At 42.8% G+C, this 16418-nt stretch overlaps 1 protein-coding gene across 4 annotated transcripts in view; it reads right to left on the bottom strand.

Annotated features, from left to right (window-relative positions):
* RASGRF2 (Ras protein specific guanine nucleotide releasing factor 2) overlaps positions 1-16418 on the bottom strand; it is a 265347-nt gene that overhangs the window by 22868 nt on the left and 226061 nt on the right. For all 4 annotated transcript variants that reach the window (XM_031666740.1, XM_031666741.1, XM_031666739.1 and 1 more), the window contains 3 exons: positions 5672-5784; positions 568-628; positions 125-228 (listed from right to left, as the gene is read on the bottom strand). In XM_031666740.1, the coding sequence (XP_031522600.1) occupies positions 125-228; positions 568-628; positions 5672-5784 (278 nt within the window). The remainder of the gene's footprint in view (positions 1-124; positions 229-567; positions 629-5671; positions 5785-16418) is intronic.

The following is a 16418-nucleotide window of genomic DNA, read 5'->3' as shown; positions in this document are numbered from 1 at the left end:
TTGGTAGCTATTCACACAGGAACTGAGGGGACACACACACACACACAATCTGCCTTAGGAATAATGTCAACTTCTAAGCCAGCTAGTGCAGCCAAGCCCTGCTGCTGTCGGGGGTGGCACTCACTCGTAGGGAATGCTTCTGAAAATGACATGGTCCAGGAGGGTGATCTGTTCCGCCAGCTCCATGGCCGACAAGGACTGAAAGCATTCGGCCTTCATGCAGTCAGTCTGCAAGAGATGAGGGAGGGAAATGAAACACCCGAGAGAGGGTGCCTGCCATCTCATTGCAGGTCAGCGAGGCAAACAGCGGCATGTGTGGAAGCATGAAGTTCACCACTAAATTCTAACTGTGAAAAAAATAGCAGAAAGCTAAAAATATCAAAGCCAACATGAATATCTTAGACCAACTGCTAGACCCCACGCCAAATGTGGTTCATCTCACAGAGCTTCATAGATAGGACAGAAGGCCTAATGCTACAACACTGCTGATCAGTTACAAGCATATTGCCCACCTTGGCGAGGTAGTTTGCACATAGTTGTGCTAGATAAAAATGTGGTCAGACTTACCATTTGAATTATATCCTCTAATTTTAGGTGGATGTCATCTTGGTCATCTTGTGAGAGAGCCCTGAAAAAGATATCAAATTATCCTCCATAGAAAAAAAAAATAGACAACCTAGGAACAAAACTACAACATGCAGTTTGGTTTTCCTTGGATGGGAGGTCTGAAGATTTGGGTCTACAAGGCCATGCAGCACAACCGGCTGCTGCGCTGGAGATGAGCAATCCCCAAACAGAAAACATGCTCAAGGCATGAGAGAATCATCGGGACAGCTGATTTAGAACAAAGAGCCAACCGGTGAGATGGAAAGTTGTAAATGAAACCACCACCATCACAGTGAGTCTGAGGGTGAGCTGGGTGTGCTCTGAGTTACCATCTATAATGTAAAATGGAGCATCGTCTAATGCTATCAGCCAGTAATACTCCTAGGCCTGAGTGCCCTCCTCCCCACGCCTCTATCCCCTACCGTAGGCCTTCCCTGCTGTCACAGAGGCAGGAGATGCAGGGCCACCCCCTTCTCAAGCTTACGTAGACCAGAAGCACAGGGGGTTCTTATGTAGCAAGACTCTGAACAATGCCAGACAGGAGCCAGCAGATCGCTTCTTCCCCCTTGCATTCCAGGTGGACCTTCCTCAGACACTTTTGGCCCTGAATCTCATACATGTTATTCAGCTCTCAATAAATATCTTTTAAAAAATAAATGATGAATGAATGAATGAGTAAATGAATAAATACAAGTTAATACCTTAGATACTTGTTTCAGACTACAGGGTATTTTATGTCCAACAGAAGTTCAGAGTCCAGGAAAACTGGAGTCAAGTAGGCATCCAATTACATAATGTGCCATTGGAGCCAAGGATTTTATGTTTTCCAAAAGGAAGGCACAAGCACATATTAAAAGTATTAAAATAGTTAAACGGTCCCAAACCATGTCCTCTGCCTGCTGCAGGAAGCCAGTTTTTAAAGAAGTAATGATGATGCATTGTTCTGTTGTGTTCTGAGTTGATTAAAACAACCACCACAACCCTCAAAAATATAATATCAACAGAGATGGCTTCCTGTATGCCCGCTCTGTGCCAGGCATGTGCTAAACATTTGACATGCACTGTCTTCTGTATCCTAACAAATCCCTTCCAAGGGATTGTTATACGGGATAGTGGATAATGCAGGCATTGTGATCTCCGTTTTACAGATAAGGAAACAAAAGCTCAAAGACACTAAGTTGCCCAAGGTTGTGGGCCCTTCCTTTACTTTGCACTTCTCTTAAGCAGGCTCAGGGAAGGCACCTCTCCAAGGCTTCCACACACAGCACAGTCGATAAACACAGCTCCCTTTCCTCGGCTGTCTGAAGGGGGAGCAGGAGGCTTCGGATTATACCAGCAGCGGCCCTCTTATTGGGACTTAGCCATAGTATTTGTGAGTAGAAAGAAATAGTCATCTTATCTTAAAGGGCAGATTAAGATGTGGAAAAAATAAGTTAAAGCTAACTCTTTCTCCCAAGCCTATTAAATCGCATGAAGGGTTACACATGGGGGATAAAAGTGACTTTTCTGAAAGTGCACATCATCTTTTCCGCCATTCTAGGTTCCCGGAGAGAGATCGGTGGCTCCATAATTATGTGTACCAGTGGGAAAGATCTTTTTACGAAGCTGGATAATATCTTTCCCTTGGAAAGAAAAGGTCAAAAAGTTAGTTAGCTCCCATCAAATTGTTCCTCTTCTCAATGATCTTACCCTCATTTTCCAAGATGCACTCTGGTTCCATTAAGTTACCTAACATTTTATGTCTTCTCACTGATGCTACGTGGGGTGTGGGGATGACTCTTCTATGACCTGAGCCCATCACAGTGGAACATCCAAGAAGTTAATCACTGTTTCTTTTATTTTGTGGCATGTTGGGTGTCTAGAAAAATCTCTACACTGAATAGATTTTGAAGACAGCTAGTTAGACAACTTTGGAGGAGGAGAGATGGTATTTTAGAAATACAAGTTTTGAGTAGAGGTTTTTATTTACAAACAGGGCAATAAACTATGTATGGCAATTAAGTGTATTCATCAAGTGACCCCTGTGAGGCTGTGAGTCAGGGAGGCTTCATTCAAAAGAGCATTTGCTTTATTGCATTAATGAAACCTATGTGTAAAAACATGTTTTATGTTCATATCTCTTATATGTCAGGAATGCATGTAAATCTCTAAAGTCAGGGCTGCACTTAAACACCATATGATATGTTTTTTATCTCTCACAGTCATAGCCTGTATTTTCTAGAGGGCATGGTTCAGAATTCTTTCCCTTCAGATGTGGAGGCCTCTGCACTTCTGGTTCAGTTCCTAGAGAGAAAAGATTTGCTTCTCGTCTTCTGGCGACCCTTGGGCATTGATGAACATTCCAGGATCTTGGGTTCCCCACCACCATCACTACCACGTCTCTAACAGTATCATCAGTTTAATAATTGTGCGTTTATAATGAAATACCAAATAAAAGGAAAAGGGATTATCCAAGTTGTATGATTGGAAAATTCCTCTTTCAATTAGGGTAGTCCAAAAACAAAGCCAAAAGCAACCAGTGTCTGTCCTGGGATTGGTCCACACTCTCTGTGTGTGGAAAAGGTGATGAAGCCTAAAGAATGTTGAGTTTGAGTAAGATCCAGCCTGGTTTCACTTGGGCCATATGGCCTTAATGGTAGAAACTACTTTTTCCGGGAACTACTGTCAGTGCTTCTAACAGTAATAATACTCACTTTACTACGAGTGCTAATGACTTTTCAGGCATCATGTTAACCTCCTTACACATTTCACGTCATGTACTCTTCACAACAACCTAATGAAGTAGCTATTACGAGTCCAACTTTATAAATGAGGAAACATGTTTGGAATGGTTGAGAACTTGACCTCTGTAAATGGCTGAGCCAAGATTTAGCCCTGTGACATCCTGCAAAAGGTAGAATCAGACTCTGCTCAGTGCTGTAGTTTCAAGCTGTACTGCCTACTAAAATTTCTATTCCCTATCAGTCCTACACTGCTAATTCTCAGGTCATTATTCAGCAAAAAGAGTTGGCACATCTGAAGCCTGATGAATATCAAGACCTGGGATGGCAAACAGGATTCATCTTAAGAACCAACTCCAACTAACTGACTTCTGAGGTCACCTCCTGGTGCAGAGAGAAAACTCTCAGAATTGATGGGTAAAGTCTGGCATCGGCGTCTTGAGGGGATTGGCAACAAAAGGCCCTCATGTTGGTTGATCCTGACAGTTTTTCACAGCCTGAACACCCTCACTTCCCTGACAGCTATTTAGTCAAATATCCCTAGGGGCACAAACTTCCAGAATGTAGTTTTTAAATATTAGTGTTTTAAACGCAAAGAGCATAACAAACCAGTTATGAAGAGAGAAGAAACAGTAATCACTCAGAGTCCCTCATGCACCGAAACCCGGCTTCACCTTAATATGTACTTACAATTTCAAAATCTGAAAACAGACACAGTAATGGAATCCCTGGGCTTATTTAGATGTTTTCATAGAATGGAAAAAGTGGAGAAGGCCCCTAATTGTTTCCTAGGGCTGCCCTAATAAAATCCCACAAACTGGGTGGCTTAAAACAACAGAAATGTATTGTCTCACCTTCCAGACAGAGGTCTGTAATCGAACTGTCAGCAGGGCTACGCTGCCTCTGAATCCTGGAGGGGAACCCTCCCTTGCCTTTTTAGCTGCTGGTGGTTTGCCAGCGATCTTTGGCCTTCTTTGGCTTGCAGCTGCATAACTCAGTCTCTGCCTCCATCTTCAGATGGCATTGTCTCTGTGTCTGTCTTCCATGGTTGACTTCTTATAAGGACACCAATCGAAGTGGATTGGGGTCCACCCTACTCCAGTACCTCATCTTAACTGATAACACTGGCAATGGCCTTATTTCCAAATGAGGTCCATTTTGAGGTATGGGAGGCTGGGACTTCAATGTTTCTTTTAGGGGGTAGGGAGATACAATTCTACCCATAAAAGTCCCTTCACCAAAGAATGGTCCGGCTATGGGATCTTCAGCTAATGGGGGCTAAGAAAGACTTACAGGCCAGATGCTAACACATCACAAACCAACATCTGGTGTTGCTGCTTCAGGAAGGACTTGCAGAAACATGGACTGAGCTAAAATAGACTGCCTGTGGATGATGCAAGCATTCTGGATAGCATGTAACAAGGAGACAATACAGCCGAGCTTCCAGGAAACGAAGGGTCATTTCTGGAGGTTGTAAATGAAGAGGGAACTAGAAATCAGAGTGATAAAGAAGTACCAGACCCTGCAGAGAGATGCTGGGCTTCCCATCCCCAAGCAAGGACAGAGGACATAGTTATGAGTGAGCTGGGAAGCTGCAAGTGAAATGTCTGCACAAAGCCGGTGATGGCCGCCCTTTCCACATAGAGTGGACGAGAAAAAAATCCACCCACCAGTTCAAGAAGCTATAAGAAAGCTTGTTACCCACTTGGATACTGGGTGCAACAACTATGGACACAAATCTCTAGCACTATGCCCAAAGTTGAAGACTTTATCACATAGAAGTGTGGAGTCCTACCTTAGACAATCCCCCACAATTATACCACCTACATCATGTGGAAATCCTAAACTGACAAGCTGTAGAAAAGTTGGTCAGGACCAGTGAAATGAGCCAAAGAAAATTCATAACTACTCTGTGATGTCCCATCCACAATTTAGGTGCATGAGACTCCTATAGACACTACCACTCTCACAAACATGAGCTTACAATAACCCACACGAGGAAACATCATTTCTCTTTGATGCCTGCTGGACTCGCAGGAGAGGCTCCTCAAGGGTTCCTTTCTTTAACTGTTGGTTCTACGGTAAACCGCTGTCTGCCTCCATAGATAACGGCAATTGCACTCCACATGAGTTATACCACCCTGTCCCAAGTCTTCCTGAGACAGCAGACCCCACATTGCCCCCAGGAAAGAGAAGTTGATACATAACACTTTACTGCTGAGAACATAGGCCCCACTGTCCCCAGGATTCTAAGATTTATTCTTCTGGTTTGCTAGGCTCTTATTTTCTATGAACAAACAAGAATCAACCAATGTCATCCAGTCGGCATCTTCAGTTGCCTTCACCTGAGGATATTTGCGGTGGCTTTCCTTTCTTGGGGAAGAAGGTCTGGGTCTCGCAGAACTTCTTCTAGTAAATTTAGGACATTCATCTTTAGTTCATTGTTGAGTTCAAAATCCTATAAAATAAAATAAATCTTTTTAAATTTTAGTTTTGAAAGGGTTATCTCTGTGACACATGACACCATTCTCCATGATAAATTCTCTAGAAGCTAGGTATGGAAATTAAAATGTATGGACCCTAGAGTCCCATGCCACACCTAGGGTCCTGATTTACTTGGTTTGGAATGGGGGTCTGTTATTGGTATTTCTGACAGGCTCCCCCCGTGGCTCCCCAGGGGGTATAAATGTGCAGTCAGTGTTGAGAACTGCCTCTAGGGACAGCCACTGGGAAGGGTTCTTAAAACAGCTTACAAGGCCCTGGCCCACCCCTCCAGCCTCTTCTCTCACACTGCTTGCATCCCCGTGGCCTGCAACACATATCATGCCCCCAACACACTCACACTGTCCTAGACTTAACAAATGCCTTCAGTTCCTTAAGAGATATGTGCTTCCCGTAGCGTGGAACACTATGCCGCCTCCACACGTTTATTTCTATTCATTTTTTGGGCCTAGGAGATGATATGCACTCTCCCTGGAGTCTTTCTTAATTCACCCAGTGGGATTGGGAGCTTTTCTTTGTGCACCCATGGCACACGTAACTCACAGCTGTCAACCCTCTGTATTACATTGCAAGGGCCAATTTAATTGCCTGGCTTTTTTCTGGATGATGAGTAAGATCAGTAACTGTGACATATCGGTATCTCAAAAAATATTTGCTGCAAGAATAAAATCTGTCATTTGAGCAGTAACTTGAATGAAGATATGCTAAGGCTATCAGTATCTATATCTACATCAATATAGATATGCTAAGAGCTAAAGAATGATACAGACTAATGGGGCCACGTTCAATGAACATAGAAGTGAGATTGAAGAGGCACCCACTGGGGACAGCTGGGACAATATGAGCATCAAAATGAATAATAAGAGTAATGAGCAATAACCAGTTTAATAAGAAGAACCTATAAGTCCTTATTGATATTGATGCTCACAAAGCCAGATTTTTAAAAGGTAGAAAATAAAACTATTCTTCTTTTTTTTAATCACAGGGTCTCCCTTTCTCTGTCACCCAGGCTGGAGTGCAGTGGTGTGATCACAGCTCACTGCAGCCTCAAATTCCTGGGCTCAAGTGGTCTCCCACCTCAGCCGCCCAAGTAGCTGGGACTACAGGTGTGTGCCACCACGCCCAGCTAATTTTTAATTTTTTTGTAGAGACAGGGTCTTGCCATGTTGCTCAGGCTGGTCTCAAGCTCCTGGGCTCAAGTGACCCTCCTGTCTCAGCCTCCTGAAGTGCTGGGATTATGAGCGTGAGCCACTGCACCCAGCCTAAAGCTATTCTTTATAGTAGAATTCCAAATAGTAGATGCAAAGAAATAAAGGAGTTAGAAAATCACGATTTTCTTTTTTTTCTTTTTCTTTTTTTTTTTTTTGAGATGGAGTCTCACTCTGTCACCCAGGCTGGAGTGCAGTGACGTGATCTCAGCTCACTGCAACCTCTGCTTCCTGGGTTCAAGCAATTCTCCTGCCTCAACCTCCTGAGCAGCTGGGATTACATGTGTGTGCCACCACACCTTGCTAATTTTTATATTTTTAGTAGAGACAGGGTTTCACCATGTTGGTCAGGCTGGTCTCAAACTCCTAACCTCAAGTCATCTGACTGCCTTGGCCTCCCAAAGTGCTGGGAGCCACCACACAGGCATGAGCCACCGCACCTGGCCAAAAATCACCATTTTCAACCAAAGCAGTAATCACTGATTCAGGCAAGGATCATGAATGAATGCTAAAATGGTTGAATGAAGTGTATTAGAGAACAGAATTAACAGTGTCAGAGTACACCTCAGAGATTACTTATTAATCACAAAGGGAGAATCTGGCAGATATCACCTTACCCCAAGCAATCAAAGTTACCATCCCCTATGATGGAAGAAACCAACATCATATATCTACTAATGTAATGATCTATAATGTAATACCTCCTTAGTTTTTCTGCCTAAAATGCATGATATTGATCTAATTTTAAAGAAGCATTGGCCTGTACTCTTCAGAAATGTCAGTGTCATAAACAACAGAGACAAACTGAGGAACTCTTCCAGCTCAAAGGACACCAAAGGGACAACAGCTAAATGCAGGCTTTGAACCTGGAGTCAAGAGGGGAATGCTTTAAAAGGGCATTACTATGACAACTGCCAAAAATGGAATCAGGACTGTGCACTAGTAGAGAGCATTCTGCCAATGGTAAATTTTCCTGAATTTGATCATTTTACTGTTGGCTATGTATGAGCAGGTTCCCCACTTATACACTACTGGTGGGAATGCAAATTAGTTCAGTCCCTGCGGAAAGCAGTTTGGAGATTTCTCAAAGAACTAAAAATAGAACTACCATTTGACTCAGCAATCCCTGGGTATATACCCAAAGGAAAATAAATTGCTGTACCAAAAAGAGACATATACTTGCATGTTTATTGCAGCACTGTTCATAATAGCAAAGACACAGAATCAACCTAGGTGCCCATCAATGGTGCATTAGATAAAGAAAATGTCGTATACATACATCATGGAACACTATGCAGCCATAAAAAATGAAATCATGGGCCAGGCACAGTGGCTCACACCTGTAGTCCCAGCACTTTGGGAGGCTGAGGCGGGTGGATCACGCGGTAAGGAGATCGAGACCATCATGGCTAACACAGTGAAACCCCGTCTCTGCTAAAAATACAAAAAATCAGCTGGGTGTGGTGGCGGGCGCCTGTAGTCCCAGCTACTCGGGAGGCTGAGGCAGGAGAATGGCGTGAACCCAGGAGGTGGAGCTTGCAGTGAGCTGAGATTGCGCCACTGCACTCCAGCCTGGGTGACAGAGCAAGACTCCGTCTCAAAAAAAACACAAAAAACAGAAAAAAAGAAAAAAGAAATAATGTTCTTTAAAGCAACATGGATGAAGCTAGAGGTCATTATCCTAAGCAAACTGATGCAGAAACAGAAAACCAAATATCACATGTTTTCACTTATAAGTGGCAGCTAAATCTTCAGTTCACATGGACATAAAGATGGCAACAGTAGACACTGGGGACTCCAAAAGGAGGGAGGGAGGTGGGGCCAGGGCTGAAAAACTTCCTATTGTATACTATGTTCACTATCTGGGTGATGAGATCAATAAAGCCCAAATCTTAGCACCACACAAAACCTGCACATGTACCCCCCGAACTAAAATAAAAATGCAATTTTTTTTTTAAAGAACAGGTTTTTGTTCTTAGAGGGAGTGGGGAGAGAGAGAGAGAGAATACATGTTAAACATGGGAATGATTACTGAGGGATTCTAGATGTGTATCAGTGTACTTTCTTTTATTCTGGCAATTTTTCTCTCAGTTTGAAAATTTTCAAGGTAAATGTTGGGAAAAAAAGAACAAAAAGGTAGAACTGTGTCTCTTACATTCTTTAATTAAATGTATCCTTATAAAACACATACAGGCAGCAGAGAGGAATTTTTAGGTATTCGGAGATGAACTGAACACTGCAAAGTCTTGCTTTTGAGGATCTTACTCGATAGACTATATCTTTATATGTACAGACATGAGTGTTTATTTTCCACCATATAAAGTTACTTATCATAATTACATTTTAACTTTAAGGGAAGTAATTATGAAGCACTGACATTCTGAATCCTTTTAAATGATTGGAGAGAACCTTATTAATTGCAACAAATCAGATAAAAAGAAAACAGCAAGAGTTTACTATATTTGGTAAAAACAATTAACAAGATCATAATTTCATAAATTGTAGACAATGCAAATCTAATCTAATTTGAATTTAGTATTTTTTTTACCTCAGTTTGGTGGTAAATGGTGTAATAAACTATTCCCAACATTTTACTTTTCACTGTTTGACCATAGTCCCAATTCTTCAGAAACAAGAGCCACTGGGGCCCAGGAGCAACACAGATGCCAACATCTCCTCAATATGTGGCTTCAGATGATGTTTTCCTAAAATTTCACCTATTTATTGCCAAACACCTTCTAGCTATTAAGTTTTTTAAAAATGTATGTAAAGAGAAGAGAGTAATAGTTTGCCAGTGTTCTTTCCTTCGGTTCCACTCCCTCCTTCATTTCAAGGTAAAGGGATGTTTGTAAACAGTTAATGCTCTCACCTTCATCAATCTGTGTGCACCGCATTCTCAGCCATCAGGACTTTATTTCCTTAATGAATATTTCATATATATATATATGAGACAACCGAGTCTTCATGTAGCTATGTCAGGTCTCTAATGATGCAAATAATCTGATTATCATAAATGCACGATTAGTGTGAAGGATATCAGGTTACTGTGTAGACCGTGTTGAGGGCCAATTAGTGGTTTAATCAGCTGGCATTGGTGAGTAACTACTGTGCCCCGTACTGGGCTCAATGGGACAGAATGCTTCTGGGGCCCCAGGATGGCAAGTGTGTGAAAGGTCTTGTTAAGAAAAACATAATGTAATTTTCTTATTTTGAACTCTGGGACGACTGGCCTGAGAGGGACCTTTGAAAGACTTAATGAAATCTGCCAAGACACTATTTGAAGCATGACAAATGGTCGCACTTGAATAGTTGCTTTGCTGCTGATGATATAAATCAGACTCTGATATAATGCAAAGCAGAATCTCTGATAACGGAGTAGGAAATGGAAGAATTTTTGCCATCCATAATTTTCACTTACATTTGCACAGGTTTTTACAATGTACAAAGTGACCTTTAGTATGTAACTTGTTGTTGTTATTTGTTTGATTTTGAGACAGTCTCACTCTATTGCTCAGGCTGGAGTATGGCACAATCTGGGCTCACTGTAGCCTCTGCCTCCCAGGTTCAATGGGTTCTCATACCTCAGCCTCCCGAGTAGCTGTGACTACAGGTGCACACCACCACATCCAGCTAATTTTTGTATCTTTTGTAGAGATGGGGTTTTGCCGTGTTAGCCAGGCTGGTCTCGAACTCCTGACCTCAAATGATCTGCCCTCCTTGGCCTCCCAAAGTGCTGCGGTTACAGGCGTGAGCCATGGTGCCTGGCCGTGTATATAATTTTAATTCTTCCTCAGCTGACCCAGCATCAGACAAGACAGGAACCATGATCTCAGGGTCTCCTGTCACATATGGGCCACAGAGGCTGAAGAGAGGTGATCGCATGGGCTGAGATGAGAAGCATGGGGAGATGGAGGGGCTGGGACAAGAACACCAGTCCTTCTGACTCCTTCATAGTCCTTTATACTTGCCCTTCTCAAACTGTCATGTGGACAGGGGTCACTAGGGGTTGTGGCTAAAATTAGATTCTGATTCAGGGGATCTGGAACAGGGATAAGGACTCTGCGTTTCCAACAACCTCCGGGGTGATGTTGATGCTGCTGGTCTGGGGTCCACATTTTGAGTAGCAAGACTTTACATTACCTTTGTTTATCTACCAAAAAAAAAAAAAAAAAAAAAAAAGGTCATTAAAAAAACTCTCAAAAAGTGAAAGAAATCTAGATCTTCTGATGTACTACCTAGAATGGATGATTTTATTTTTTACAAATGCTTGTAAAATACAGAATTGGTCATTGAAAAGTCCCTGTTGAAAATACGGTAGCTCCTGCTCAATAAAAAGAAATCTAAAGCAGCAAAAAGACATTTGCCCTATTTAAATCCAGAGACAAATGATTGCTAATGTCTGGCTGATAGCCAAGTTGTAATTGTCCAGCATTTAATTTTTAGCTACATTTCCCCAAGTCCTGAAACGGTGGGAATAAGACTTACCCGAGTGCCTTCTTGCAGGCAGCAATGGAGGCGCCCACAAGATGGCACTCCCGGGTCGGCATTGGCCCTGGCGCGGGCCCCTGGGTGGAGCCCGCAGGCCTGGAGGAGGGACGTCGCCTGCCCGTGTTTAGGACGCAAAGCCCCAGGAAGCCTTCTGCGCCAGGAGGGCGAATCCATGGCACCCAAGAGACTCCGAGGTACTTATTGAAGTTATCAAAGCAACAGCATCTAATTTAGTTTTTGTTTTCCAATTCCTGAAGCAGGGATGTGGAGACAGAGGATTCGAACAAAGAAACCGCCCTGCTCTCAAAGGTGGAGCGCTCAGAAAATGCAGGACATTTATATTTCATTCTCTGAAAAGGAGCCCATAGCTCTTGTTCCTTCAAAAAGAATTACTGAGCAACTCAACAAACAAGGCTCTGCAGTGGAGGCGGAGCAGCAGACTTCTGGGTGGGTTTGCACATGAAAGAAATATTAACAAAAGAAACGGGAAGAGGCTTGAGGAGGGCGCCCATCTGCAAGGGCCCCCCTTGGGGACACCCTACTGACCCTTAGGAGAGGCTGGGCCTGGAAACGCAGGTCCGGAAACCACCTGCAAAAAGGGGATAGTTCTGGCCAGGAACAAGACAAAAACTGTGGAAGGATGGAGTGTGGCCCCCAGCACAGGCTTAGGAGCAACACATTGTCCACTGATGATGTCAGAATCCTCCAAGGGAGAGATGCTATTGTGAGATGAGTCTATTTTACCAAAATTGTATTGACTTCACTCAACATGTTCATAAATAATTAGGAAAATCAGCATTTTCCCTGGATCGGTTGGGAAAAACAAAACAAAACAAAACAAAACAAAAACCTCCTAAAGTAATTATAAGTAAGACAGTGAGAGACTGCCCCATACTAGGTAATTTTTTTTGAGACAGGGTCTCACTCTGTCACCCAGGCTGGAGTACAATGGCATGATCATGGCTCACTGCAGTCTCAACCTCCTGGGCTCAAGGGATTCCCCCCACCTCGGCCTCCCAAGTAGCTGGGACTACAGGCACATGCTACCATGCCCAGCTAATTTTTAAGATGTTTTTTAGAGATGGGGCTCTCTCTCTGCTGCCCAGGCTGGTCTCCAACACCTGGGCTCAAGCAATCCACCTGCCTTGGCCTCCCGAAATGCTGGGATTACAGATGTGAGCCGCCACACCGGGCCACATTTTAACTACTTTATTATCTCATTTAATCATCAATAGCAATCCTGCAACATAGTTACTATCATGATTACCATTTTGCATGTGGGGAAGTCCAGGTACAGAAAATCTAGGTATCTTATCCAAGGTCACACAGTTAGCAAGTGGTAGGCCCAGGACTTAGATCCAGGCTAAACTCTTGGCTAAAGCCTGAGTTTTTAACTGCTATAACCACTCAGCCTCTTGCGAAAAAGCAACTATCGGGCTGGGCACGGTGGCTCATGCCAGTAATCCCAGCACTTTGGGAGGCTGAGGCGGGTGGATCTACCTGAGGTCAGGTATTCAAGACCAGCCTGACCAACATGGTGAAACCCCGTCTCTATTAAAACATACAAAAATTAGCTAGGCGGTGGTGGGCGCCTGTAATCCCAGCTACTCAGGAGGCTGAGGCAGGAGAATCACTTGAACACAGGAGGTGGAGGTTGCAGTGAGCCGAGGTCGTGCCATTGCACTCCAGCCTGGGTGACAGAGCAAGACTCCCATCTCAAAAAAAAAAAAAAGCAGCTATCAGTGAATTAGTGGCTGCTGGCTTGGGGAAGGGTAGGCTGAAATGTCAAACAGTTGCTGAGCCTGGAACTATTTCCCTTCACTGATGACCATTTGAGACAGGGATCTGGAAACCGAGGTTTCCAGTCTGAATAAACTAATTTGCATTAATAAGGCTAGATCATATACCAGAAAAATCATCTGCAAAGCAATAAATCAGATTTTCTAGCACTTTAAAACGAATCCCTGTTGATAGCTTAGGCATTGTGGAAATGATATTCATTCTTGCAGGAGAGCAGGGTAGTAATTAGTAATTTACTATACATGGCCAAGGGAACTCTAGGACATTGGGAAAATCTGATTCAATAAATGCAGTTTGAGGCTAAAGAGAATTATGAGAGTAATTTTCTCAGTGTAATAAGTACAGTATATTCCTGATGGTGGCCAGAGGTTTTAAAAGGAAAGTGGAAATGCTGCAGAGTGGATTAAAATCACACAAATAATTTTAAAATCTGGAACAAAGAGCTTAGAAAGAAGGACTCAGGATGTGTTGAGCTCAGAAATAAGAGGTGGGGGTTTAACTTAATGATTTTCAAGAAAATGAAAAGCATACTACGGTTTTCCGTCTTCTCTGACGACACAAGATGAAGAATTTAAATTGTGGTGTAGAGTTAGGTTAGATTCGGGCCAGTTTGTAAAGTGGGAAGCTGAGGCAAAGGTACCGAATGATCATGATATATGCAAATCAGCCTTGACAGGTCTGGGGTACACAGGTTTGCATTCTTCATGTTCACGAACTGGAGACAACCTCCTAAACCAAGGTACTTTTCAGCTCTTCTGAGGAGAGGAAACCCTATTCCAGGGGAGATTGTGCTGGCTAAAACCTGGGATGGGAGGCTCTGCAGGGTACCTGCTCACCTTGCCCACTGGCCACCACCCCTGGCCTGCCTGCGTGGGCGCTACCTTGGGGCAACAGGGACTCTGAATCAGGGCTTCTCACTGGAAAAGTGAAAGGATGGGGTTTTCTGGCATTTTCCATTGCCTAACTACAAAAATATTTTCAAAGCCTCATTGTTCACACAACGAAAAAGAACATTCTAATAGAAAAACATAAGGAAGGGCAGTAAGTTTGGAATTAAACCCTACAAAGCAATACGGCAGTAATTCTAAACTTTCCAATACACGTTCAACACTTACTAGTCATTAACAATTCATCAGGTTCTTGAATCTTCAAAGAGGAACAGAATGTAGAGAAAATATATGCCTGACAATCATCTAGGGACTTATATTTCAGGTGGTAAAACCCACAGGCAGTTAAACCCCAAAACTGGTAAGCTCTGTGCCCTGCTCCTGGTCAGCCCTCAAACGTTTGTTGAATGAATGCATAAAAGTCCATGGGGGAGAATACTTGACTTTGACACAAGTGGTAACAAGCTACCTAAGTTTTAAACTGGTGGTTTGGGAAATTAGTTTAGCAGATGCAAAGTGGGAGGCTCCTGGGAGAAGGCACAGTGAAAATGTGGAAGATATGTTAGAACAAAAATAACTGGGAAGAGGCAAATGGCAATGAATGACACTCATTCAGTGAGAAGGAAACAACCATCTAGAAAACTATTTATTGGATCATTTGCTGACAAATGACTCTGCATTTGAATGACTTGCTAAAATTCAGCCCCTAGTTCTGAACAGCTGTGCACATAGGAATCTTTAAATACTGCCCCACAGCCCCGGAATCAGATAACTTCCAAGCTTACATCTTTATGCCCCAAAAGGGAATCAGTCAGTTTAAAAAGCATTTACCGGAAAAAGAGAGAATCTTTTTTTTTTTTTCCCCCAGATGCTGTGTTTTCCATTAAGTAGGTGGTAAATTTATATGGATTGTCGTTTTCAAGAAAATGACAAAGACCAGAGGGAAAAAGAAAAGTCTGGAAGGGCGTCCTTTTATTGCTGATATTTAAAACTGTATTCAACTTTCTTAGTTAAATAATGCCCCTTGCCAACAAAATTATCTTTAATATAACTAGAAAGTAGTCTATTAGTTATACTTTTGTTTTTACCCTGATCCATAGGAGGGAAAAAGATCGATAAAGAAAGCTGGTGGGTGCATCCTTCCTTCCCCAAGGAGAAGATGCACTCCGAGTTACAGGAAGTAGCATCTTTGGCATTCACCCAAGGAGAGACTTTATGCGAAGAGATTGGGAGCTATAAGTTAGTGACATCTGAGAGCAGAGTGGAGAGGAGAGGAACACAAAGAGAAAGGCAACAGGCAAGGCAGAGCCATGGGGCCCTGAGAACCAGTTGATACACAAGTGTTAAGTCAGCTCTTGACATCCTGAGGCAGCTCTGAAGTGATGGAGAGCACTGGTCCAGGCCTGGTCGGATAAACAAGGTGATGTCAGGATCATCGTTCCCCATGCTGAGGATTGCATGCCACAGTCTCCAGAAATGCTTCCAAGGTCCAAGAGTGATTACAAGAGTGGGGAGACAAATGAGGAAAAATAAGGGCTCTCCGTGGCACTTGCATCAGAAAACTCTTACAACAGAGCTAAGAAGCTATCGAAGTACATAAAATTCCATCAACGAAATCCATCCACGAAGAGTTAAGGAATCGCACTAGTTCAATGGGGAAAACGTTTCTGTTTCGGCAGCTAATGAAAATGGAAAATCAGTGCCACTGAAGACACGCTTCCTAAAAGCTTAAATCTAGCTTATGCTAGCTTAATAAATCCTGCTGTAAATGTCTCACTGTAAGGAGAGTTTAAAAGATAACAATAGAGATGTATAAAAGATAAGAAAAAACTTTGGTAAGTAGTTCAAGGAACTAGGATTTTCTTACTTGGTTGGTTGTTTGCCTGGACCAGAGAAAAAGAGAGAATAAAAATCTATCTTTGGAATTAAAGAAAAGAAAATCCATACTTATCAGATAATAGTTTTGTACATTTCATATTTTCCAGAGAGATATGACAAATAATTCATTTGTGCATTATAACTCCACACAGATAATTTTGCCAATTTTACAAATGTGGAAACTAGCAAGCTAACAATGGAATCCAAACTAGTGTGCAAGTTTCCAGGTTTCTCTCCTCATCTGAGACCTTTTTGACCCAGGAATCTCTGAAGAACTAAAGTGAAATGTGACGCCTAAGGCATCTGTTCTGAGGGGAGAGGGAGAGGGC

The sequence above is a fragment of the Papio anubis genome, chromosome 5 (genome assembly GCF_008728515.1).
Source record: "Papio anubis isolate 15944 chromosome 5, Panubis1.0, whole genome shotgun sequence".
Lineage (NCBI taxonomy): Eukaryota > Metazoa > Chordata > Mammalia > Primates > Cercopithecidae > Papio > Papio anubis.
The sequence above is the reverse complement of the archived record's forward strand: the minus strand, read 5'-3'. Positions and strand labels throughout refer to the sequence as shown.